Genomic DNA, 24,594 nt, shown 5'->3' on the forward strand with positions numbered 1-24,594 from the left:
GCACTCGCGCGCGCGACGGTCCCGCCTGGAGGTGACTGTATATCCAATCGTCCAAGAAGGAAGGCGCCACAATGGGAGTTTACAGCAGGTGCCGATACTCTATGGATATCTCGTGATCACAGCCGCGGATGCCTGGCACATGTATCCTTGTCAGGATGACGTGGGTTGCCGAGCCTCAGTCGAAAAGAGCCATTTCTAACAAACACGAGGCTGTAAATTGGTGTGATATGCAAAGGTTCTCCTAGCGCTACATGTACACGTACGTTGTCCAACTGTGTATATACATTCTTAGGCACTTAAAGAACCATTTAAGTAAACAGTCATCAGTCTGCCTCCAACTGTAACACCTGTATTAGTCCAGATTAACGAACGTTTTGATGACATGAGGGTTACGTCTACTCCAGCTATGCTTGTAGGCCTGAGGTGACCTATAAACACTAGTACGGCTGAATATATCTAGTGAATTTAAATGTAGGAACTAATCGCAAATACAAATAACTTTTTGAAACAACAATATATTCCCTCAAGTTTGAAAATATCTTCTAAAAGGGATCTGGCAATTTTAACAACTATTTCCACCGGCACGCTGCTGAACAAGATACCCATTGCGTAAAATACACTTTTAAGGCCTGCTGGTTTGCTGGTTCAGACACAGCTGGTTAACCGCGCAAAGGCTTGTATATACTCTGGCGTTATCTCTACAACCCTAATGCAACGCACGCTCATCTATTCTGCAATAGATTCCGAGAATCTCTCTTATAAATATTTGTATTGGATGGATATAACGTCTCTGATGACCTAGCGTACTTTACAAGAGGCATATCACTCCTACATGAGGTAACGGTACTCTAATCGGCAAAAGCCTGGTCTTATTTGCACCTGGATCATTCTTTCGCAGTGTTGCACAACCACTCATTGCATACGTAATACAGAAATCATACCAAAAAGCGACAAGTCCTACAAAGCAATTCTCCATGAAGTCAAACAGGAAGGAAACCAGTAAATTAGTAAATCGTCCCGAGGCTCTGAGCAAGTCAAAATAACTGCTTGCTCGCCCCAGCAGTCTTATATTCCCTCAGACATGATTCCCATCCGCATCATACTTGATCTCCTTTCCCGGATTAGGAGGAGAGACTAGTCCCAGCTGCTGCAGAGCAGTCAGAGCTTGCTCTTCACCAATCTCATCCACAATCTTGCCATCCTTCAAGGTAAAAATCGTTGTGCCTGAGAAATACACCTCCCTCCCCGTATTTGCCTTGTCGAGCGTGCCAACTGCAAGATCATCGAATGCCCGGCCGGTGTGCTTGCCGCCCCCGATCCAGCGACCAACTACATAATCCCCCTCTGCAATCAGAGGGAACTTGTAGGCGTGGAAGGAAATATCTGGAAACGCCTAGAGAGCATGAGGTATGAGGCCATGTTCCGTCTGCATCTATAGGATATGTCCGGTTTTCTTACCTCGCGAAATTCGAGCAGCATTTTCTTCGCCGCTTCTTTACCGTGCCGGGGTCCATGCATGGGATAATCGATAACAAAGTTGTCGGCACATACTTCGTCCACAATGGAAACGTTGCCCTTGCCCCAGTACTCTTCGAAGTACTTTTGCACCACGGCCTTGTTCTTCTCCTGGAGAGTGGACATGCTGCAGGTTGGATGTTTGTAGTTGTAGACTGAATGTATGACTGAAGAGTGGAAGTATGCTAGAGTGATGCAAAGTATACATGCTCAGGTGGTGACTGGGCGGCCTTCTTATAGCTAGGCGTGGGCCCTAAGTTGGGTTCTAGACCTGGCAAAACTTGCTACTGAACTACCCAATCGCTCCTGAAAATGATGTTGATTGTGCTCAGAGTATGATTTAGAATTGGAAAATAGGTGAAGACCTAGCTGCAAGGGCCGACTAGTACCAAAGATAACTGGTCGACGCCATAGGGTTCCGCTGAAGGGGGTGGAAAACATCTCCAGCGGAACCTGATGTGATTGGCTACTTCCAGGACAATGTCCACTCCATACTAACCGAATCAACTATGATTCGACATAACTGCACAACGCCTATGCTCTCATAGATATTCTAAAACTCCTTGAAGAGTTTCACCTATATGTATGCTCTCCATTCATCGACTTGTTTAACTCCGACAGTATTTCCATCAATTCACTTCAACATGCAGGCGTTCACCGTTTTCAAAGGCTCACCGAATGGAGAGGTCGTGGAAAGTCGTATTCAGCATCCTGACCCTCAGGAGAATGAAGTACTCGTCCAGATCACTCATTCCGGTCTTTGTGGAACCGATGAACACTACAAATGTGCCGACATTGTGCTGGGACATGAAGGGGCTGGGGTGGTCAAAGCAATCGGTCGCAAAGTCACTTTGCTGAAGATGTAGGCCTGCCGTGAACTTTCCTCTTTCCTATTCGCATTTATTTTGTTTTCACCTACCCCCTGCTTAGACCTTCACTAACCTTTCATGGAAACAGAGGAGACCGTGTAGGCTGGGGATACGGACACGGCAGCTGTCGCCACTGCAAGTACTGCCTGCGCGGCGAGGAGCTATACTGCAACCAACGGCAAATCTACGGCGAGTCCAACACCCACCAAGGATCTTTCGCTTCAGCAGCCATCTGGCCAGAAGACTTCCTTTCCAAAATCCCTGACGAACTAACCAACGCCGAAGCCGCTCCCCTAATGTGTGCAGGGAGCGCCGTCTTCTCGCCCTTACATAAATTCCGCGTTGCGCCGACCGAGCGCGTGGGCGTGATCGGGGTCGGCGGCCTAGGCCATCTTGCGATTCAGTTCGCGGCCAAAATGGGTTGTCAAGTGGTGGTGCTGTCCACGACTGAGTCTAAACGGGAAGAAGCGTTGGCCCTTGGGGCTACTGAGTTCCATGTTTTCGGAGATTCCCACCCCCCTGTGCTGGAGCCTCTGGATCATTTGCTTGTCACGTCGTCGAGGCAGCCGAACTGGGATGCTGTTTTCCAGGTTATGGCTCCTGGGGGAACTATCTATGCTCTTACGGTGGATATGGGCGACATGAAGGTCCCCTATCTGCCCTTGGTTATGAAGGCTCTGCGCATTCAGGGTAGTCTGCCTGCGACTCGGGGAAGCCAACGCGAGATGCTGGATTTCGCTGCTCGGCACCGCATAAAGCCTGTCGTGATGACGTTCCCGTTGAGTCGGGATGGAATTGAGGAGGCGATGGAGACACTTCGGGAGGGAAGAATGAGATATAGAGGTGTTTTGGTCCATGAGTGAATGTCGGATGGCGAAACTGTCGAACTAGATGATGAGTCGATGTTGTACTATGGGATAAATGATTGATACGTGAGTTCTAGATTTACAAGGCGTGGGGGCAACCTCCTGGAGGCATAATATGCCGACGAAGGGTCTAGTATAAGGACTACCTTGTAGCAGGAACTAATGCTGATAACACAAAAAACTCACTAATAATATGAAGCCAGGTTATCTGTGTTGCTTCACTTAGCCCACGCCTCATCATTACTGGTGAGTACTCGCGTTGTAGGCCCGGGGCGTTCCGGACCCTCCTCTAATCTGGCTTAGTCCTAGGGCTTCGTAACCAAACTGGAAGGCAGAGTAGAGTATACTGCGCAGTATTAATAGTAAATAGTAAGTATATTTTGAATTGAAGTGTTCTAAGAATGAAATAGCTTCTCTGTCAATTTTGAGCCGATAATATCATATATCTTTGGAGGACTATTAAAGCTAAAAATAAAATGAAAAACAACAGCCATTTGTCCGAGGTAGTGGATGAGTGCTGGTAGTGTTGCAACTTGACATTGGAACACTACTGTCAAAGTGGTTAGACCATCCAGGCCAACATCCAGGCAGCCACTAGGCATCGCTCACCTCATGACACTAAAAGACCCTAGCCTCTAGCATGGGAAATTTCAGGGGACGATGCAAAATTATAAGATTACCATTTCCCGACCATTGAAGAATGCCATGAGCATCATTCAAACCAGTTCCTCACAATGCCACGCGATATCCCATATCGACATATCCACAGTCCCGGCCACGCGATTACCAAAGTACATCGCGAGTCTCAGGAAGAGTTACAAATAGGTAAGCCGGCTATCCCGGCAATGCCAGAAAAAGATGAAACATGAAACTGATCTGCACAGTTGATCGACTCCTGGAGCCCCAGACGATCGTCCACTTTCTAGAATGCTGCCACGGAGCTCCACTCCACAATGGGAAGCAGTCCACGCTACCCAAACTAACAGCTGAGGAGATCCACAGCCTCTCTACCCGCCCGGACGCTGACCCCAACGGCGAGCCGTTTCTGGAACGCGTGATGAAAAGAATCGGGTCCAGGGAGGATGGCGATCGGCTTTGCATTGTGGGGAAGAATATCCACTCGGCCAAGAGCCGGGCCTGGGAGGGTATCATCCCGCTTTCGGAGCAGCGATGGCGCGAGAAGGGTCTTGACCATTTTGCGAATTTCCAGGTCGCGTGTCAGTATCTGTCTTCTGTGTTGGCAGTCTTTGAGTATCTTAATAAGCCGCGGGTGGCGCAGAATCTTCGGGACACGTTTAACCTGATCTATGCGCATTGGGAGGAGTGTGATGCGGTTTTGAATGGCCAGCGTCGCCAGCTGGAACAGGAGCCTGTCAGCGTGGCGAAGCGCTGGACGGAGTTTATCGCAGCTCATTATGAGATGATGACTGAGCGTGCGCATCGCTGGGTCATCTCGCATGTGAATACATTGCGCGCTCCCCTTCTGGAGGGCTTGTTGTCGCATCGTCCGATGGATGAGAGTATCGTGGATAGGGTGCAGTGGAAGATGACGGATGCCTTGCATGTGCTCATGGAGATCTCGGCCGTGGCGGATTATACAATCATGATACCCATGCATGGATACAAGGGGTATACTCCATCGCCGATTGAGACGAGTATTCCGCCAGGGCTAAGGTCACCCGATTATGAGAAGCGAGGTAAAGAACATCAGCAGAGGCTGAAGCTTGTCAGTCGCATGATCATGTTTCAGAATATACGCACCACATCTCGGGGTGTTGGTGAAGGTATGGGATCACCGGAATCACTCCACCGGACCGCTTTGCAGCAGATTGAGAGCCAGAACAAGGTCCGACGGGAAACAAGGGGCGAACCTATAGAGCCCGTACCGCGTGAACCGTGGATTGCGAAAAGCCTGGCTAGGCTAGAAACATCCGACAAGGATCCTGTTGGCGGATTTGGACTTGCCATCTACCGTCTGACCTATAAACAGAATGACACTGAATGGGCAGGGTTTTTGCAAAAGTTCGAGACGCATGTGGCCGATTGGGGTCGGGGTCAAACCGGTTCCAACGCCATTAAACCGCTTCTCAAGCTGCATTGGCTGGACGGAAAGGCGCTGGGGATCCCAGAGGGGGACCTTGATGCGGCAAAGAAGTGAGTATGGTGTTCAGTATCAACCTCAGGAATAGTAATATTGACCGGTCGAACTTTAGACATTTCAACGATCATGCGATTTCCTCGTTCGAGGACACGGACCGTGTCGATAATAGCACATTCCTAGTCATTGATGATGCCTGTGTCGCTTCCTACATGGGAGATTCATACTCGGCGGCCACCGAATTTATCCCTTCCGGCGATCACTCAGGGTTCGTTCTCGCAGTTGATGCTCACTATGATCCGAAGGAAGGCATTGAACGCCCGGACGAATCTCCCGGTTACTACGGACAAATGCGCATTCTTGGTAATCTAATCTGGGGAGATCTTTATGCAATGCTGTCATCCCAGTCTGCTTTATTAGAGGACCTCTGGCCTCTGGCCATTAACCACCCAAACGGGGTCTACACTGGTCCTACTGTCCCCATGCAGGTAAAGTGCTGGAAAGTCCAGAACGGGATGCGATTCACTTTACTGCGCAAAATTGTAGAATGCGTGGAGGCACAGATGAATGGAACAGCATCATCATCATCATCATCATCACCACCACCACCACCACGAGTCCCACCACGACGAAGTGAACAAAGTGCACGAAGCGAGCCGGATGCCACCCTTCGTGCTTACCTGCTGCGACAGTTCGCTCAGGATATGCGGCGCCAAGGTAACATACAACATGCAGTATTAGCCGAAGAAGCCATTGATTTGCAGCCTGATGAAGAGCCGGACTGGGAGAGAATTCAGCGGCGTCTGGACGCTGAGTCAGAAACAGGAAATGAGACACGGCCAAATATGCGGGATAGAGGAGGTCCCGATAATCAGTGTGCTCCTCAATAGTCTTTGTCAGAAATAAGTTGTATATAGACCTAATACACAGAGCTGCTTCCGACGTCAGTTGTACTCATATATCTTGTGTTGCTAATATATTTTTAGTTTCCATTGTTACTGAGCACTGAACCCTCTGGTAATCCCCACAGCATATCCCCTTAAACATGTCTAGTACCTTCTAGCCATCCTCCATATTCCTATTCAATACATCAACTGTGTTATAGCTGTGCTTCCAGAATAGCTGGACCTAAGGGGCTTTTGAACCCTTCGAAGGCTTTAGCCTTTATGTCAGCCAGGAAGGCCCTAAACGTTCCCAGACCACCAAAGTAAAACGATACCCCCACAGCCTTCCCAGTGACATTATTCCCTAACAACCAAGAAGGAACTTTCTCAAACACTGTTCCCGCTACTGAGGCCCTACTGCGTTCTGTCCATGCGCGCTCGGCGTCTTCTAAGGCCTCGATTTCGCACTGACGCCCCGTCTGCTTAGATACCTCCTCGGCCCGTCGGACCAAATCCATAATAAATTCGGTGTTAGTCTCCCCTGATATAGGAATATTGCTGAACGCCATGTGCGGCCCGTTGACTAGAAGGAGATTTGGGAACCCATGCACAGACATTCCTACGTAAGTGCTTGGGCCTTCAGCTTTCCAAACATCATATAAATTGTTCCCATCCCGGCCTCGGATGTCAACCATCGCATAGGTGCCATCCACGGCATCAAACCCGGTCGCAAAGACAATGACATCGAGCTCGTGAGTTGTGCCATCAGCCATGCGAATGCCGGTGGGTGTAACCTCCGTAATCGGATTCCCTTTGACGTCCACCGCAAAGACATTTTCCTTGTTGAACTTCTCGTAGAACCCACCATCACACAGAGGTCGACGGCCATAGAGCTCCTTCGGTGTCAGGACGTCTCGCTTCTTCGGATCCTTGACGATACTGGCAATCTTCTTGCGCAGAAATTGACAGACTTCCTCATTTACAGCGTCATCCGTGGCAATATCGGAAAACCCGCCAAACATGAACATGAAGCCGTTACCTGTCTGCCACAGCCGCTCGAGTAGTGCCTCGCGGTCTTCGGGTGACACCGACATGAATTTTCTCGTAGGCTCTGGCGTTCCCATGGCAAAGTTGGACGTGCGGACTTCTGTGATAATCCCTGGATAATCCTTGTTCACCCGTGCGCGTTCCTCCGGCGTCACATCCCGATTCCCGCTAGGAACGCTGTACTGCGGGCGTCGGACAAATACATGAAGCGATTTAACCTTGTCTGCGATGGCCGTCACGACCTGCACGCCCGATGATCCGACGCCGACAACACCAACACGCTTATTCTCGAGCTCCACTTCTGGATTCCACGCCGAGGTATGGTTAATTTCTCCCTTAAATGTGTCCATCCCGGGGATATCGGGGTAGTGGGCTTTAACCAGGACTCCAAGCGCGGTGAAGAGGTATCGTACATGGAAGACGTCGCCTGTTTCGCACTGCACCTTCCAGCTCTTGGTCGTGTCGTTCCATGTCGCGCTTTGCATCTTGGTATTGAACTGCATGTGTTTGCGGAGATCGTATCTTTCCACGACGTGACGTAGATACTCCAGGATCTCGGGCTGGGTGAGATACCATTTCTTCCAAGGGTAGTTTTGCAGGAGCTCGTGGTCGAATAAGAATCGATAAAGATGACTCCACGTATCGCTTAACGCACCAGGATAGCGATTCCAGTACCACGTACCACCGACATCACCAGCCGTATCAATGGCTTTCACATTCAGACCCTCCTTGATAAGGGAGTACAGTGTATAGATTCCACCAAAACCGGCACCCACGACGAGCGCATCCAAATGGTGTTCCTGGGCCATAATTCTATCGCGACGTGCCAGCAGTCAGCAAGGTTGAGAAAAGAATAAGCACGTACACAACAGGTGGTCCCTCCCTGTAATCTATCCAAGAGATATTCCCTACTCTGGCTCCCCATTGATATATAAGCAGTTCTACCGATATCCACTCTATTTGGCCGAATACGTTCTCATACAGCACAACCCGGCCAACGGCGACGAGTGATATTTCAAATCCTAACCAATACCGAGAAATATCCGCCCTCAAGACGCGCCATGCAGAAAATGGTTCCTTAGAGAGGCCAATAAGCAAGAGTGATGCGTACTTGCGTTGCTCTTGTCCAAGGTCTCGTTCTCATAATCCCGGTCTAATCCCTGTTCTTCAGCCTCGGTGGATATGTAGCGTTACATCCATGGGTCTAACCCCTCACTTACCTGCCCATTTTATCGGCCATTTTATGTTCGGGGGTCATACGAGGACTGTATGTATAGTACCTCTATTATGGACATGGCTTGGAATAGGGTTTGGGGGCTTTTGGTGGTGCTGCCAATTTGCCACGATGTGAAGGGGCGACACATTTGCCAAACGTGTCGATTCGCGTCTGATGAATACTTGATCGGTTTACCCTGCATGGGTTTAATATAGGTGACTATTTCAACACTGTAAGTCTTCTAAGTGTGCATTATGAATGCTCGAGGGTTTTACCAAGAGAGAATTTTTCATCTACGGCTACCCCGGAGTAGATCAGAAAGTAAAAAAAGTAAAGAAAAAAAAGGAGAAAAGGAGCAAGAGAGATGGAGAGCATGGCAAAACCAACTGGAAAAAGAAAGAACAAAATACAAAGGCAGGAAAATGATACAGTGAATGATAAGTTGTTTAGTGAAAAGACCTATACTACTAATCACTCTTTGGCTCCTCGGCGCCACCCGTCACCATGTGCTAAAAAGATGAGCTGGGCCGGGCCGCTAGCTAATCTAGTGAGGAAGCCCTACATAATGGTCACATCCTGAATGTTAGTTGTAGAATTCGCGACTACCTCCCACTTTGATTCCATTCTGAAAGGTTTATATGAAGCACGCAGCTCTTGCCAGCCTTTATACGTTAGTCTTCTTGTTGATAGTACAGTGCAACAGCGCTGGAGTGTTTGCCTCACACTTTCCCAGGTCATACTAGTTAAAGACTGAAGATACCGAGGCCGATCAGGCCATCTAAGCTCTATCACATTGGGCTGCAACTTTTGCCGACATGCACCATCGGAGCCTACTGGGTGCTGGGAGAGTGGGATTATTGAGATTATGAGTCATTGACTGTTACCTGCAATCGCTTTACCTGCTCCCTTCCGCCTAGAAAGTGTGTTGACGAACAAAACTTAAAAGGAAGAAAGGTTCATAGTGGGTCAAGATTTCGTCTGCCAAGAATAGGCTGTGGGTGCCCTTCATAGAGCCGATCAGTGCACTTGCTGCTTGGCATGACTGGATTAACGAGACTGAGCTGGCCAACAGATACACATCAAGCGCATAAAACATATCAATCGAATAGGACGGATCGAATACTCGACCGCCAATTCCTGCGAACGTCAGTTGCATATATGGCGCAGATGGACGCGTACCGCGTGGAGCTGACATCGCCCGCTTATTCCGAAGATACCGGTGAGCAGAAAGCTGATGAGATCATCTACTCTCTGGACGCTTGACAACCCCCGATGTACATATATTCAGCATCTATCATCACGCTTGGGTAGGTGTTTCATTGTAAATATGGTCAGACTTGGTTGGCGTTAGCAGCTTGTAATCCACCATGTTAGCCCCTACACTTTTTTCCCTCGGCCTCCTCGCGAGTAGAACCCTCTCATCGCCGGTCAATAAGACGGACAGTCACCCCACAGTGACTATTGATGCGGGTGTAGTCGCCGGAACTACGACATCCATTTCATCCTCCACTGTTACTGTGAACCAATTCCTTGGTATTCCCTTTGGTGCCCCTCCCGTGCGCTTCAGTCCCCCACAGCCTCCTGCGCCGTGGTCTTCGGTCTACGATGCATCACAGTATAGAGCCGACTGTATTCAGCAGTTCAAATTTCCAGAGGCCTCACGGAACCGAACAATTGCAGCATTCGACACGCCTCCGCCTCGGGGCGGCGAGGAAAGTGAAGACTGTCTCCACCTGAATATCTTCGCCCCCCAGCAAGCACCAGAGGGCTCTAAGGCTGTCCTCTTCTGGATCTACGGTGGTGGTTTTGCGATAGGAGCGAGTTCCCTGCCTATTTATGATGGCACCAGCCTTGCGGCGAACCAGGACGTGGTGGTAGTCACCAGCAACTATCGCACCAATGTCTTTGGTTTTCCGGGCTCTCCTGATCTACCTTTATCAGAGTGGAATCTCGGGTGAGCTGGGGGCTATTTACTATCAGCTAGTATATTCCAATGCTAACCAGATATAAGCTTACTCGACCAACGTCTTGCCCTAGACTGGGTCCAGCGAAACATTGCTGCTTTTGGCGGAGACCCAAACAAAGTCACCATTGTAGGCGAAAGCGCAGGGTCCATGAGCGTGGACGCTCTCATTACAACTCCTCCAGACCCTGTTCCGTTCCGCGCTGCTATCATGGAATCCGGTACGACAACGCTACTGGCTGCCATGGCCGGGAATGATTGGAAAGCCCTGGTGAATGCTACCAACTGCCAGAATACGAATGAGCTTGAATGCGTTCGCGCCATCCCCGCAAAGCGACTTAACGAGATCGCCGAACGGAAAATGCTCACCTTCGCCCCAATTCCCGATGGAATCACCTGGCCAAAGAACGCACATCAGAACCGTCTGAACTCTACAGATGACCCGTCTCAGGTCGCCCGTGTGCCTGTACTGATCGGGAGCAATGCTGACGAAGGCCAAACAGTTGTCGTTGGACAGAATGCGACCGAAGCCCGCGCCTTTCTCGGTGGAGTCCTGGGCAATAACACGGCACTACTTCACGCTATCCTGAAGGAATACCCGCTGGGCACTCCGGGGGTTAAGACTGAGCGCGACCGTATAGCGAAGATTCTTACTGAATTTGGGTTTCAGTGCCCAGCGCAGCGCGTCGCTAATGACAGCGCGTCTGCAGGCATTGATGCTTGGCTTTACTACTTTAATGCCACTTTTCCGAACACCGATCCACTAGCTGGTAGCGGGGCCTTTCACTCGGCGGAGGTTGATCTGGTCTTCGGCACATACGACGAGAAGGGGGCCACGAAGCTTCAGAAGGAACTGAGCCAGCTGATGCAGAAAACGTGGGCTGACTTCGCGAGAAATCCGTCTGCTGGGCCCGGCTGGGAGGCTGTCCCTCAGGTTGGAATCTTTGGTGATGGGCCCAAGACTGATGGAGATGGTCTGACCCAGGGATTGTTTCAAACTGTTGATGCTAAAGAGCTGGATCAGAGGTGCCAGCTGTATCGGGCATTGCATGATGCTATGGACTCTGGTAAGCATTAGAGGTCTGCATATTCGATCCATATGTTAGAATTTAAGGGCTTCTGTGGGGCCGGAGGTATACCGTATACAGTCTGGCTACATGATGTTGGAAGTGGGCCAGTGGTCTACACAGCATATGTTGTAAATATTGTTTTGCCCTGCCGCCCTTCAAAAACATAGTACGATGCGATATGGATGGATCGACCCACTCACTTTGTAAAAAAATAAGATTCATGGCGAGAGACTTGCTGTCCCCGGTGTTTCCGGCAAGGAAAAAAAAATCGTCAGCGACAGGATTCGAACCTGTGCCCACGAATGGAATTGATATCGAATATATTCCGTAGAAAGGAAAGTTCGAGTCAATCGCCTTAACCACTCGGCCACACTGACTTAGTTGCATACTTGGCCAGGCTTAAAGGAGTGGTGTTTCAATTAGGCCATTGCAGCATTTATCTAAGCTGATCGACCTTGATGGCCTCTCATATCGCTGCCTCAAACAACTCAGTAAGAGCAAACAATGTCGACTAAAACTAAACACGCCTGTTCGTCCTGCAGGAGCATGAAGCGCAAATGCGACGGTCAGCATCCGTGCTCTAATTGTGTAAAAACAGACCAAGACTGCGTATACAACAAACCTTCACGCAAGCGCCGGCGTTCGATTACCGCTCCGACTGAACAAGCACGCGATGATCTCCAGACGGGCCCAGCTGTACTTCGTACAGGGGTGCTCGCCGAAATAAACTCTGGGGCAATCCTCGCGAAGGGACTAGGCCTCTCAAGCAGTTCTTCCTCTATTGAAAGACCGCGCCTTTGCTCGTGGAACCTCAGCCTGCGAGACAATACCATAGGCTGCTACGCAGAGGCACCGCTCACTCAAGTCTTGAGTATCTCTCGTATGCAGCAGTTAGCAGCTGTATACTTTGTAGAAGTTCATCCCGTGTACAACTTCCTTGATCGTGCGATGGTTGAGCGTGCCATTCTTTCCATGTCGCCTGATCAGCCTTTATTTGACCCTGCCCACCACGTGCTTCTGGGAATCGCTGCTGTAGCATGCCTTTTCAGCGATCAACCAGTTGATTTGGAGCCTCGGATTGTGCAGTACGCTCGAGGCGCTCTGGAGCATTCGACTACGCTACAATTACCGACCGTGGATCACATAGTCGGGTGGCTACTCCGCGTCATCTACCTACGATTGACCGGCTCACCAAACGCGACATGGATCGCCAGCTGCACACTGATGCATATGATTGAGACAGCCAGGCTGCATCTCGAACCATCAAATGTCTGTGTACCTTCATCTGGGGATAGCTCCTACAGTCCACAACTCAAAAAACGAATCTACTATATCGCGCAACTCTTTAATACATGGATATCCTACGACTACGGACGATGTCGTATCATACCTCGCGGGGCATCCTGCTCCCTTCCCGCAGAAGACTGGACAGCAGACGACATCGCTATCTGGCGATTGACGGACTCCTTGGATCCCGATCGAAATCTTGACTCGACAGACCTAGAGAATCTACTGCTCCAAGCTTCCGAACTGACGCTATCCCATCCGGCCTTGGAACTCAAGCGGTGCAATATTGCATTGTGCATTTATCGCAGGCTTCGCGTATCCGGTCGTGTCGTTTCCAGTAAGGCATTATCTCGGGTCTTGCAGCTGACAGATACGGGCATTGACAAAGCAACTGAAATGGCTAGGAGACATTCCCCCTGGTGGCATATTGTGAATGTGCCTTTCCAGACCATTTGCGTCCTGCTTGCAATTGATACGAGAGCTTCGCTTGAGCGTGTAGGGAAGTCACTTTCTAGTTTGCGATTGATTGCAGGTATCTATGGCACGAGTGCCATCAATGAGACCTTTGTGGCTGCCCGTTCCCTTATACGGATTCATATGAAGCGGAAAAAGGAGGATTATGAGTTATTGAACAGGGTGGAGGAAGATATTATGGCGTGGGATGGTGACCCTAGTGCTCTGCAACCGAGTCTCCCAACTTCCTTCGTATCTCAGCCGGTCGAAATGCTGAACGATGGCATGGGAGAATCTTGGGGTCTAGATTGTTTATTATCATCGAGCCTTTTTACTCCTTGGGGATGATTAAAGGTATTTTTTCATATACAGAAAAATCAACTCCTCCACTTGACAGACATGATAATCCTGGTGATGAATCGTAGCTATTGTTTTCACTGTGCGTCGAAATATGTATGTCTTCACAAAATTCCCCCAGTCCATATAGGTTGGCTCCAGCAAGACTTTAATGTCATTCCTTTCTCCTGTATTATCTAGGATATTTACGGCGAGCTACACATAAGCAGTCTCTACCTTTCCATTGTTTGTTGCTTCGTCTAATGGTATTCAGTGCACTCGGTGAGGCAATCTAAGTCGCCCCAGGATACCAGATGGGACCGCCGTATGCAAACTCTGTCTTGGGCTACGAAATGTCGATCTAGTCCTTCCCCAATGACACAGTGTCAACTAAGATGCCGAATGGCGGCATTATGCGGGACACCATGAACTGCTTCCGATCCGATGCTCCGCCCCGCCCCGCTCCGCTCTGTATCTAGTCCGCTCAAAGTCCTGGTCTGTTATCACAAATCTAACATGTAGACGATCACAAATCACGCTGAGTATAGCTCCACAAGGATTGCTTTTTCGGGAGACAGGTTCCACAATTTCTATATGCTATCTTGCCTTCCAGAATCGTATTTAAACCTGGATTCCGCCAGTAGAGAATTCGTACCAGTCATCCCACAAACAACATTCAATATCCCTCTACCCAGCTATTCCCATAACAACAGAAACCATGACGTCCGAATCTACATACCACCCACGCGTTATTCTAGGGTTGATGACATTCGGCCCTGACGCCAACAAAGGTGCGCGAATTACATCTCTCGCTGAATTCGGCCAATGCCTCGATTACCTCACGTCGCAGGGATACAACGAGGTTGACACAGCGCGCATGTACCTCGATGAGAAACAAGAGGAATTCACAGCGGCGGTTGGATGGAAGGAGCGTGGCCTCAGCCTCGCGACCAAGGTGTATCCGACTCGGCCCGGACTGCACAAGCCGGCCTCGCTGCGCAGGAAGTTCCATGAGTCGTTATCCGCTCTTCAGACGGACCAGGTGGATATCTTCTACCTACATGCGGCGGACCGGTCGGTCCCGTTTACGGAGACACTCGAGGCTGTGGATGAGCTCTATCGGGAGGGGAGGTTCAAGCGCTTGGGGCTGAGTAACTATACCGCGTTCGAGGTTGCGGAGATTGTCATCCTGTGCGCGGAGAGAGGTTGGATACGGCCAACTGTCTATCAGGCTATGTATAATGCGATCAGTGAGTGGTTATCATGATTTACTGAGGGTATGATACTAACTGACTTGGAAAAGCCCGAAACATCGAACCGGAATTGATTCCCTGCTGCCGTCGCTATGGGCTCGAAATCGTCATCTACAACCCACTAGCCGGGGGAATACTCTCCGGGAAGTATCAAGCAGGCGCTGCAGTACCGGAGGAAGGCCGCTTCAGTGACAAGAACACGACCGGGGCTTTGTACCGTCAGCGATACCTCAATGACTCCGTGCTAAATGCACTGGATATCATCAGACCTATGGCTGAGAAGCATAGCCTGACGTTGCCCGATGTCGCCTTTCGATGGCTTTGTCATCATTCTCAGTTGCGCCTCGAGGGAGATGGCAAGGACGGTATCCTGATTGGTGTGAGCAGCTTTGGCCAGTTGCAGCAGAACTTGAGAGCGCTGCAGCAGGGCCCTCTTCCGGATGAGTTGGTTAACGCCTTGGATGAGGCGTGGATGTGTGTGAAGCCTGTCTCGGCGAATTACTGGCATCTTGATCTGCGGTATACTTATGATACTGAAGCTGCATTGTTCAAGAGATGAAGTCTCTTTAATGGGTTGTTTTTGGATATCTGCGGTCTTGTTGGTGCCGCTGCTGCAGGTGTGGACTCCTCGATGGGAATTTGGAATGTCTTCTGAAATGGAGGTTTTTTTTACATTGTTATAGAACATAGACTTTGGTATCCGGAACTTTATAGCATAAGACTCTCTTGATATCTGGCCTCTCCAATTAGCTTAGCCCAAGTATAAGATTCGGGTGCGTGCTTTATCAGTGATATATACCCAGCTACAATCGTCCAGCTAATAGCCGCGTATTGGTTACGACGTCACTGATAACTACGGCTTACGATAGAAACTCTGCTCTGAGCCCTGGACAAGACAGTATAACAGGAAATCTAGATCTCAATCTGAAGCTATGCTCAATCTTTGTAATACCAGGCAACCTTTTGCAAACCATATCCGAAGATGCACCCGAGAGAAAAAAAAATTAACATATGTACAATCTGAATATAACGCCACTAACCTCAATAACTCGGCCCCTCCAGAAGAGACGCCGAAGCTGGCCTCAGGGGTAGAGGCACCTCCTCTTCATAAACTGGACTCAGGGGCGTCGGCGGCCCAAAACCATACGACTCATCAGACGTAACGTGGCGAACCTCCGGCCACCTTTCCTTCGCGGCGTCCGCTCTGGGTTCAGCCTCCGGCTCGACAATCTTGAGCTTCTTGTTTTTCTTCTTCTTCTTATCTCGTTTGCGGAGCGGCGCCCAGGCGCCCCAGTTGTCATCTTTGCGCTCTTCGTCGGGCTCGGGGTGAGTTTGGGGCTCAGGTTTCGGAAAGGAAGGCTGCTCATCGACGGCGATGGTCTCGTCGGTAGGATGCGGCGAAGAAGCAGAGGGAGGCGGCGACGGTGTGAGCGGCCAGTCCTTGCTGACCGGCTCTGACTCTCGTTTACCACTGTACGCAGCAGTGCCTTCGTCCTCCGTCGACCCGTCATACGCATGGCTAGGCTCAACCTCCGGCACGACATCCTCAAACGCAGGCTCCTCCTCCGGCTCCTCGGGAATCGTCTCCTCGACAATCCGCACCGCATCCCCATTCGCCATCGAATGCACAATATGGCGTCCGTTCTCGAGTCGCCGGAAATTCACCGCCGCCAACTTCTCCGAGTAGATCTCCGCCATAATCTGCACGAGCAGCCGGTCAAATGACGCGTCCCGTCCAATGCCATTCAGAAACCACTCCCGCTTGAACACCGCGTCGTCCGCCTCGAACTCATCCTCCATCTTCACCCGGATGTAGTCCGGGAACCACGTCTCGTCCCGCGGCAGCTTGGAGTAGATGCTCCGCGCGATCCGCAGAATGTCGGGCGTGGGCACATCGCGGTCAAACACTTCGATGTAATGCTTCGCGTGCGCCTCCAGTCCACCGAGACCATATTTCCTCGCGGCCAGGTAGGCAAACGCGCTGCGTCTGTATTCTATCGTTCGCCGGGGGATGCTGGGGTCCGGGCCGTCGCGGAGAGTTTCGTATTCGCCTGTGTACAGGTAGTGGACGAGGGTGTGGCCGATGTCTTCGTCGACGTCGAGAGTGGAGACAAACTTCAGACTGGGGTTGTAGCCCTGCTCAAAGGCCTTGGGGCTTCTGCGTAGCTGGGGGAATTGCCGCAGGTAGAACTCCGGGATGATGTATTCGTCCCGGCCGATGATGAGAGTGACGACGGGGGCTTTGTAGGGGCTGGGGTTTTGAGTCGTCAGTTATTCGTGTTCGCAATAGCTTCTATTCTCATCAGACTAAGTAGGAATGAGGGTCTGGGTCGAACCTTGTTGTCGGCTGCGGATATTCCCGAACCTCGCCGTCCATGTACGACGTCTCTTCGATGGAATCTAGATGCATATTTTGTCCTTTACTCTTCTTCTTCTCTCTTTTACTCTTAAAATCAAACACTAAACAAATCCACACAGCACCAGTCCCAGAAACCAAAGCCAGAACCAAAAGCAAAACAAAAACAAACCGGAGAATTTACCCCACCCAGACAGAGAATCCCCTCTTTAAAAACCCCCCATGCAGTTCAACTCTTCGTTGTTTTTCTTCCAAGGCATGAAAGGCAACGTCTCGAATTCAAGTCAGGGATCAATGCAGGTGTGAGCTGTCCAGTCACGCTCTATGCATCGGGGCCATGCTAACCACGTCAGTCTTTTTGTTATGCATGCGAGGATACCTTTAGGGCTTGTGGGCCTCGCCGCTGGAGGGGCGCTGATTGGGCGGTGAGGAGTCTGGCGGAGTTGCAGGATTGGGTGTGTTTACTTTTTTTGTCGGTGGGTTCTTGGATCTTGAATTTAGGATTTACGATTTAGGGATTTAATCAGGTACGTATTTTGGGGGGGAGGTTGGCTTGCTTGGTTGGGGTTGAATTCTATGGATTTAGTGTGAGGGTTTGGGTTGTGGGAACGGAATTCCCCGCATTTTGCGTTAGGGTGTGTTTATTGTTTATGCATGTATTCAGAGAAGCTTGGGGGGAAAAAAAAATAAAAGAAAAATAAAATAAATTGAGGAGGAAGCCTGGAGGGGTTTGTCTTGAGTCATCTAGACCGCTTGTTTAGTTCTCGTTGCGCTCAGTTCGACGGCCATCTTTTCTCCAGACTTGGCTTTAATCAATCATCTATGTGTCACTTTGAGGCCAATCTAGCCTCTCACTACAAGGCTACAGGAATAACTTGTTTATAATTCGAATAATTAGTCGTAAAATAAAATTCAAAAAATTTATGGCTCAGACACGCCCAGTACCCTGCAGAAAACACCAGCAAATATCCTCCCACCGCCAAGTGCGAGAATGATTTATATAAATATGACCACCCATGCAAGAACATAACACCAAAAAGCAAAATAATAAATTCTCAGGTGAATATATAGCTCACACTGTTCGAGCGATGTCGCCTGCGTCTTCGGCGAGAATGCGATCGGGAACTGTGTGTCGATCCCGCCTCGCTGTCCTGGTACGTTTGTGCACGGCGAATAGATCCACGGATGGATTTCAGCGACGGTATCTCGCCCTTTTCTGGCTCGGGCGCTGTGATAGCTGCAACGGGTGCTGGCTCAGGGAGTTGAGGGGTCTGGGGCTGTTCGATCTTTTGGGTACTGGAGCCGAGGAAACGGGGAGGTGGGTTTTGGACAAGACCGACTGGTAGGTACTAGTTAGCTGATATGCTTCTGGCAGGTGAAGTAGACCATTCATCTTCGAATGACGCTGGATGTAGGCAGATTTACCTTGGAGCATGATGTTGTCCCATATCGAGCGCGGCGGTTGGAATACCCCGATATTCTGAACGGCTTTCTCGTCCACCCCTGGTAGATTCATCCACACTAGGTATGTTCCGCGGTGAATATCGCCCTCGATCCGGAATGGATGCAGTTTCTCCGGAATAAGCAGCGGTGTGGGTATAACAATTGGCTCGTAGGCCGGAATCACCAGGTGGAAGAAAGGTGCTCTCCGTCGTGGATGTCGCGAGGCGTAAACATCTCGAACAGACGACATGAAGGCGACCAGAGCATCGAGGTCATGCACAATGCCAATGAAATTCCGACCCAAAAGACCCTTTGTCCGCAGCTTCTCCTCGAAATGATACGTCCAGTCTGTGTCCGGATGATAGACGAAATACCAGTCGAGCTCGGGGTCCGACTTTTCGAGCTTCGATTTCAGCATCACATAGATATTTTCGGCGAAGGCCGTCCCCCCTGCAAGCGCAAGCTCGGCTCTTTGTGTCTCGCTCATACTTTTAAGGTGTCCTGCGATCGCCCGCAGCTCGCCCACCCCTTGATACGTTGCGATCATGTTGGCAGCGATGCCGACTGCCCCCACGGTGCCGGTGAAAGCGGATGCATAGACGGCTTTGTCGCCGAACGAGTTCGCGGCGATCTTGATCGTCTCGATGACCTTTTTGACGGTATCGCTGGTGACATTGAGTTTCTGGCCGACTTCTTGGATCGTTTTCAGAGCATCGTTGGCTTGCTCCGCTATCTCCAATACCTTCTTCTTCCGTTGCTCGAATAGCATCATGTTGGCGCTGTCTGTCCGCTACGTTGACGGACCGGTCGCAGTTTTCTCGCCCAGATACTTCCAGCGGTGAATGGATCGTCCGAGAATCGCTCAAATCACGGCTGATTCGTCCAGTGAACTAGTGCCCAGCTCGGGCTCTACTTACTTTATCTCGAAAGCTTTGGTCGCATCTAAGCAGGAAGGGTGTTAGTGAACGTGACCAGCATCCCAGGTTCTTTTAAGTAGAAACTCACCTGTAGCCATGGTGAGACGCACAACGAAAGCCAACTGGGATTATGTCATTTTTTAATTTCCCTTCTGCGTCCAGACAGAAGCTCCATAATATAGAGCCCAAATGAGCTATACTGGGAGTAATTGGGCGCCCCACCGCGCGATCATTGGTGATCCGCACCGACACGTATGTTGGCTCCGTTTTGCTTCGCTGTACCTCGATGGAGCCACTTTGATTGAATTGGGGACTGAATCATCTGACAGCGAATTTGTTAAGTCTGAGTGAAAAAGGTAAGAAATGACTTTACCCATTGTGAATGCCAGTTGTGGTTGTACTGATCAGAGCATTGGTCGGAAATTGGTTTTAGGGTTCTTCGGGGGGGCTGATTTATTGTCTTCCTCGGCAGCCCTGACGAGGCCAGGCAGTGTGGAGCATCCGGCAGTGTTTCATGAGATTCTACTTACTCTGTGGCTTGTTTCACCTCCGTAACTGCCGCTAGTCCATTCATTCGCTCTGTCGTCTTTACGCTTCCTACATTTTGATTTCAGTCTCCTGGTAGACGAACCGAGCTAAGAACATTAGGGGCCGAGCTAACTCAGCAATAAGCGACGTCCGTTGCCCGCACGGTAGCGCATACCCTGTCGCCTTCAAAGCTTGACAAGTGATCTCACTCGCACAGGTAGTCCACCCAGTGCAATGGCTTGAGGCAACTCGCACTGACTCTAGTAAAGCAAAACCGTGAAGTAAACGATATCGCTCCTATCGGGGTTCGGAGACTAGGAGGACCTGCAACTAATGTGCACGATTGCAGTGTCGCAGTAGCAATTGGGTTGCAACACATAGTCCGAGGTGGGATGACATTGTAGACAGAGAAGAGAGGTAATGTAGTGCAGTAATTGCGGTCTTTCGAGAATAGTTTCTTTACTCAAGAATGAAAATAAGGAAGAGACATGCCACAGGAAGCGGAAATTAATAGGCGTTAGACCATCATATCGGCGTACAGACGTCCTCGGAGAAGTGTCGCCATACCAACGTTTGAATCTGAAAATCACTACATTTCTGCCATGTATAGTGCAGCTTACTGAGCTTTGGTGTGAGCTCATTCGCATTTCAATATTGTTGTTTTCCAGCACTGGCGTCAGGTGAGGGGATATGGAAGACACCGGATATATACTTGGCGAAAAGTACCAAAATACCGGACAGAGCTTAATAATGCATAGTTTTAGCACATTATTCTGTTCGAGTATAAACTACAGTGCATATACGCAGTCCTCCACCGAAAACACCGGCATGCCCCACATTCGTCAAGCGCAAGGCAGATTGAGTCGCTTCACAGGAAGTTTTTCTACACAATCGGGACTTAGATCCGCACTGCTTCAGCGGATAAATCTTCCGAGGACATTCATTCATACGAGTATCTTGATCCCACTGTCCAGCAGCTGGGTAGCGAAATGTAAACATCCGAGTGCAATCATGTTTCTCCACCTTAGTTGCATATATTCCAGTCTTGCCAATATTTCTACCCCGCGGGGCTGTGCCAGAGATAACAGTAGACTAGTATGGCCCTAGGCCTACGTCCCCTCGATCCGGGCTTTGCGTCCAATGTCATCCTTGTCTAGAACTTTCTTAATATATATCATGGGTACAGTCTGCCCAATACTTCAGCCAATGCTCACAGCATCACATCGACTGTATCGAATCGAATCATGGCGTCTACGGCATTTCCCTCCTTAGCGAAGAAGGTCCAGCTCTCCGATGGCACAACGTACGGATATGTCGCTGTTCCTCCGTCGACTCCAGGCCAAGTCTCCTTCCTCCTTCTCCATGGATATCCGTCTTCGTCGTATGACTGGCGTCACCAGATAACCGGCTTACAGAATGCCGGATATGGTGTCATTGCGCCGGACCTTCTCGGATACGGCGATACCGACAAGCCCAGTGATCTAAACGCTTATCGCAACAAAACCATGAGCAAACATATCATTGAGATACTGGATAGAGAGGGTATAGATAAAGCAGTCATGGCGGGGCACGATTGGTACGAAGATCTGCGCTTCTATTGCGATTTCCCCCATGTTTCGTATATCCTTGTCTGCAAAAGGGACTACAACATCACTACTAGAGGCTGATATCTCGCGTCAATTGTTTTCGCATCGCCAACTGATGTAATATGAGCAGGGGAGTTGGCCTTGCATCCCGTCTAGCCATGTACCATCGCGATCGCTTCTACGGTCTAGTCACAATCGCCGTGGCATACATCCAGGCAGGCATGCACTGGGATGTCGGTCTGGTCCCTGATCCCCATCTCCATCAACCCCCAGCTAACAACAGCAGACGCTATCTGCGAGAAAACCAAAAGCATAATCGGCTACGAAACCTTCGGCTACTGGAAATGGCACGGCACCGAGGAGGCGGCGGAAGACTGCGCCAACCACGTACGCACCCTTCAACGCTCCACGAATATATAAATTCAACTCCAACTAACAAAATTAAGTAGCCCGCCTCCGTATTCAGCCTCCTCTACCCCAACGATCCCTCCCTTTGGAAATCAGACTTCGCCCCCACAGGCAAAGCAGCCGAGTTTGTCCGCTCTGGGCGCACAACCCCCCTCCCCTCGTGGTATTCCTCCGAGGAGTATGCCATTCACAGTGGTATTTTCGCTGAGGGCGGCTATGCCGGGCCCCTCTCGTGGTATAAGGCAGCTATGCGGGGTGTTAATCTTGATGATGAGGCTGCTATCCCGGTGGAAGAGAGGCTGTGCCCGGTGCCGAGTTTGTTCGTAGCGGCGAAGCAGGATTATGTCTGTCGGGCGGATTTGCAGAGCGCCTCTTCGCGGATGACGGCTCCAGGTGGCAGGATTGAGGAGATTGATGCTGGGCATTGGGTGCAGCTGGAGCAGCCGGAAGTGGTCAATCGTCTGCTAGTTGATTTTGCGGAGGAAGTGAAGGGGGCGAAGTGATGGCTTGATCAGGTGCTTATAATTTTTAGCCTCATTCATGGTGATATTGAATATTGTTTGTCTGGTTGGAGAGGTTGCTGTGTATAGGGAATGACCAGAGTAGATGATTTAATTTTGGCTAGAGCTATTCTTCACTGCATTGATTTTATTTGGAAATCAGGGGAATCCCATATCAATGAGATAATCACACGATGGGCACACACCGATAGGCATTGGAGGGCTATCCTGGCAGGGTCTATTCAATGGTCTTCTCCCACAATCACTCTATCATACTCCATGATGCGTGGCACAGTCCCTTGAGGAGGACAAGTCTGTGAACGTAGGTGAAATCTCAACCCCCTTTATAAACCATGGAATGAGCGCGCTCAGTTCAGCTTCCCCATCGTAGGACGACGTTGTAATCATCTAAGCCACTTATATGCCTAGGCAAGCTTCTGTCATAGCCTATAAACATTCAATGCATGCATGTGAAGCCTTTATGGAGGACGACAAGTGGAATTCAGGTAATGAAGGTAATATTATTAGATTACGTGAAGCCCAACATTATGGTTAGGGGATACAGTTAGTTCAATATTAAATCTCTTGAATGGCTTCCATACAGAGCTTGACCGGGCAATTTTCTAGTCTTATACTCGATATTAACATACTCCCTCACTCTGGGAGAGCCACGTTTCAAATCTCAAATTGCCCCCAGATAGTCTCCGCCATCACCTAGACTAGATGGAATATTCTATCGAGGCCTTGCTGTCAATGGATCTGGGTCGGTGACTAGTGGCCTTTACCAGCTGACTTTCTTAAGGAAGTACTTCCACAGCGAGGGGCTTTTCCTGCAGGACCTTGGCTGGGCCGAGCTTAAACCCTGGAATGGATCTCCATAGATCGCTACCAGGGTCAGTAGTACCAGCAGAAACACGGAAATGATGTAGCATTTAGCTTCAGGCTTTAGGAAAGGGAACCAAGATCGGTCGATCTGCAGCACCGGACTGTGATATTATCGACGCCGCACTATCTACCTACACCGAGTCAATCCTTTAGCATCCAAAGGTGCCAACAACGGGGCACACATACTGCGCACAAGCTCGTCGGTGATCACGGTATAGCCCCCTATTTCTACTGTATTGGCAGCATACAATAGTAATAGGAGGATCTATCCTCAGAAAGGCCGAGATGCACCACTGGAAACTGGATAGTGACTACTCTGACATGTATATTAGCTTCCTGAGGTAGTATTGGGCGATATTTACCCATTGGATGATGTTTACCTCCCTTGATTAGCCAGGGAAGGCTATAGTCTATCATATCGTTATAGCTGTTACCGGCTTGCAAGCATTCCTCTCAATTCAAGAAGGATATGAAGGGTGAAAGTTGGGACGACACAATCACTGGCGCCGTGATTCAGGCCGGCGGTCTTCATGCCGCGGAAAATCATCTTATGGGCCCTGAGTTGCTCGTTCCGGTCGAGAGTCTTGCGGTTGACGATGGCCCGTTATCTTTAACCGGCGACGCGAGATGAGACGTCTTTGGTGGCGACGACGCTCTCTCTTCCTGTGCTGCGTCCTCTTTTCTTCCTTCGGTTACTACAGTCCTGTTTCTATACGATTGCTCGGATCGCGCCTTTGCTTTTTCATTGCTTGGGTGGAATGTTGTCTTCTCCGCTATCCTTCGCAGATTCTGACGAGATATTTAAACGTCAAGACATGCTGTTGCTCTTGTCACTCCGGGCCTGGCCAAGGTATGCTACCAGGGGAATATGAGTGCAGAGATGGCATTTTTAGTGTTGCCCGTAATTCTGCAACTGATCTGGCTGACTGGCAACAAGATGGGCCCGGTGTATCCCACGCCTCCATCCAGCGATGCAGAATCGCCGGCTCCTTGGAGTTCAATGATCTGCTAGCTTGGATTGAGCATCATCACTTAACTATCCTATGAATACAGAACTATTGAATATCCAGGATCACTGCGGGAATTCTGCTAGCAGAAGTCGATACGAACTCGG

At 49.9% G+C, this 24,594-nt stretch overlaps 10 protein-coding genes and 1 non-coding gene across 11 annotated transcripts; 6 read left to right on the forward strand and 5 right to left on the reverse strand.

Annotated features, from left to right (window-relative positions):
• Positions 1-1,075: 1,075 nt before the first annotated feature.
• On the reverse strand, positions 1,076-1,641 carry BDV37DRAFT_279731 (ester cyclase; the record flags this gene model as incomplete). The annotated part of the gene is made up of 2 exons (XM_032086393.1): positions 1,076-1,393; positions 1,459-1,641. The coding sequence occupies 2 exons, from the start codon at positions 1,639-1,641 to the stop codon at positions 1,076-1,078; spliced, it is 501 nt and encodes a 166-aa protein (XP_031944879.1).
• Positions 1,642-2,159: 518 nt separating this feature from the next.
• On the forward strand, positions 2,160-3,247 carry BDV37DRAFT_290301 (NAD(P)-dependent alcohol dehydrogenase; the record flags this gene model as incomplete). Its single annotated transcript, XM_032088687.1, has 2 exons — positions 2,160-2,377; positions 2,473-3,247. The coding sequence occupies 2 exons, from the start codon at positions 2,160-2,162 to the stop codon at positions 3,245-3,247; spliced, it is 993 nt and encodes a 330-aa protein (XP_031944880.1).
• A 658-nt stretch (positions 3,248-3,905) lies between these two features.
• On the forward strand, positions 3,906-6,292 carry BDV37DRAFT_240476 (uncharacterized protein). Its single transcript, XM_032081074.1, has 3 exons — positions 3,906-4,075; positions 4,135-5,404; positions 5,464-6,292. The coding sequence occupies exons 1-3, from the start codon at positions 3,985-3,987 to the stop codon at positions 6,236-6,238; spliced, it is 2,136 nt and encodes a 711-aa protein (XP_031944881.1). The 5' UTR covers positions 3,906-3,984; the 3' UTR covers positions 6,239-6,292.
• BDV37DRAFT_4603 (flavin-containing monooxygenase) lies at positions 6,269-8,158 on the reverse strand. The gene has a single exon (XM_032090701.1). The coding sequence runs from the start codon at positions 8,086-8,088 to the stop codon at positions 6,448-6,450; it is 1,641 nt and encodes a 546-aa protein (XP_031944882.1). The 5' UTR covers positions 8,089-8,158; the 3' UTR covers positions 6,269-6,447.
• Positions 8,159-9,134: 976 nt separating this feature from the next.
• On the forward strand, positions 9,135-11,783 carry BDV37DRAFT_240479 (carboxylesterase/lipase family protein). The gene is made up of 3 exons (XM_032081075.1): positions 9,135-9,489; positions 9,568-10,449; positions 10,507-11,783. The coding sequence occupies exons 2-3, from the start codon at positions 9,863-9,865 to the stop codon at positions 11,534-11,536; spliced, it is 1,617 nt and encodes a 538-aa protein (XP_031944883.1). The 5' UTR covers positions 9,135-9,489; positions 9,568-9,862; the 3' UTR covers positions 11,537-11,783.
• Positions 11,784-11,797: 14 nt separating this feature from the next.
• Positions 11,798-11,905, reverse strand: BDV37DRAFT_t45. Its single transcript has one exon. It is a non-coding gene; the product is annotated as a tRNA-Ser (tRNA).
• Positions 11,906-12,032: 127 nt separating this feature from the next.
• Positions 12,033-13,662, forward strand: BDV37DRAFT_290302 (uncharacterized protein; the record flags this gene model as incomplete). The annotated part of the gene is made up of 4 exons (XM_032088688.1): positions 12,033-12,408; positions 12,442-13,152; positions 13,186-13,438; positions 13,641-13,662. 4 exons carry the CDS (start codon positions 12,033-12,035, stop codon positions 13,660-13,662), a joined length of 1,362 nt encoding a protein of 453 aa, XP_031944884.1.
• A 660-nt stretch (positions 13,663-14,322) lies between these two features.
• On the forward strand, positions 14,323-15,416 carry BDV37DRAFT_269059 (aldo/keto reductase family protein; the record flags this gene model as incomplete). The annotated part of the gene is made up of 2 exons (XM_032084290.1): positions 14,323-14,854; positions 14,908-15,416. 2 exons carry the CDS (start codon positions 14,323-14,325, stop codon positions 15,414-15,416), a joined length of 1,041 nt encoding a protein of 346 aa, XP_031944885.1.
• Positions 15,417-15,898: 482 nt separating this feature from the next.
• BDV37DRAFT_279737 (uncharacterized protein) lies at positions 15,899-17,267 on the reverse strand (the record flags this gene model as incomplete). Its single annotated transcript, XM_032086394.1, has 2 exons — positions 15,899-17,108; positions 17,194-17,267. The coding sequence occupies 2 exons, from the start codon at positions 17,265-17,267 to the stop codon at positions 15,899-15,901; spliced, it is 1,284 nt and encodes a 427-aa protein (XP_031944886.1).
• Positions 17,268-18,039: 772 nt separating this feature from the next.
• BDV37DRAFT_4638 (uncharacterized protein) lies at positions 18,040-19,690 on the reverse strand. The gene is made up of 3 exons (XM_032090705.1): positions 19,662-19,690; positions 18,639-19,598; positions 18,040-18,552 (listed from the first exon to the last, which is right to left on the reverse strand). Exons 2-3 carry the CDS (start codon positions 19,426-19,428, stop codon positions 18,269-18,271), a joined length of 1,074 nt encoding a protein of 357 aa, XP_031944887.1. The 5' UTR covers positions 19,429-19,598; positions 19,662-19,690; the 3' UTR covers positions 18,040-18,268.
• Positions 19,691-21,345: 1,655 nt separating this feature from the next.
• BDV37DRAFT_279739 (alpha/beta fold hydrolase) lies at positions 21,346-22,598 on the forward strand (the record flags this gene model as incomplete). The annotated part of the gene is made up of 4 exons (XM_032086395.1): positions 21,346-21,719; positions 21,818-21,924; positions 21,974-22,074; positions 22,137-22,598. The coding sequence occupies 4 exons, from the start codon at positions 21,346-21,348 to the stop codon at positions 22,596-22,598; spliced, it is 1,044 nt and encodes a 347-aa protein (XP_031944888.1).
• Positions 22,599-24,594: the final 1,996 nt, after the last annotated feature.

This window comes from Aspergillus pseudonomiae, assembly GCF_009193645.1.
Source record: "Aspergillus pseudonomiae strain CBS 119388 unplaced genomic scaffold BDV37scaffold_10, whole genome shotgun sequence".
Taxonomy (NCBI): domain Eukaryota; kingdom Fungi; phylum Ascomycota; class Eurotiomycetes; order Eurotiales; family Aspergillaceae; genus Aspergillus; species Aspergillus pseudonomiae.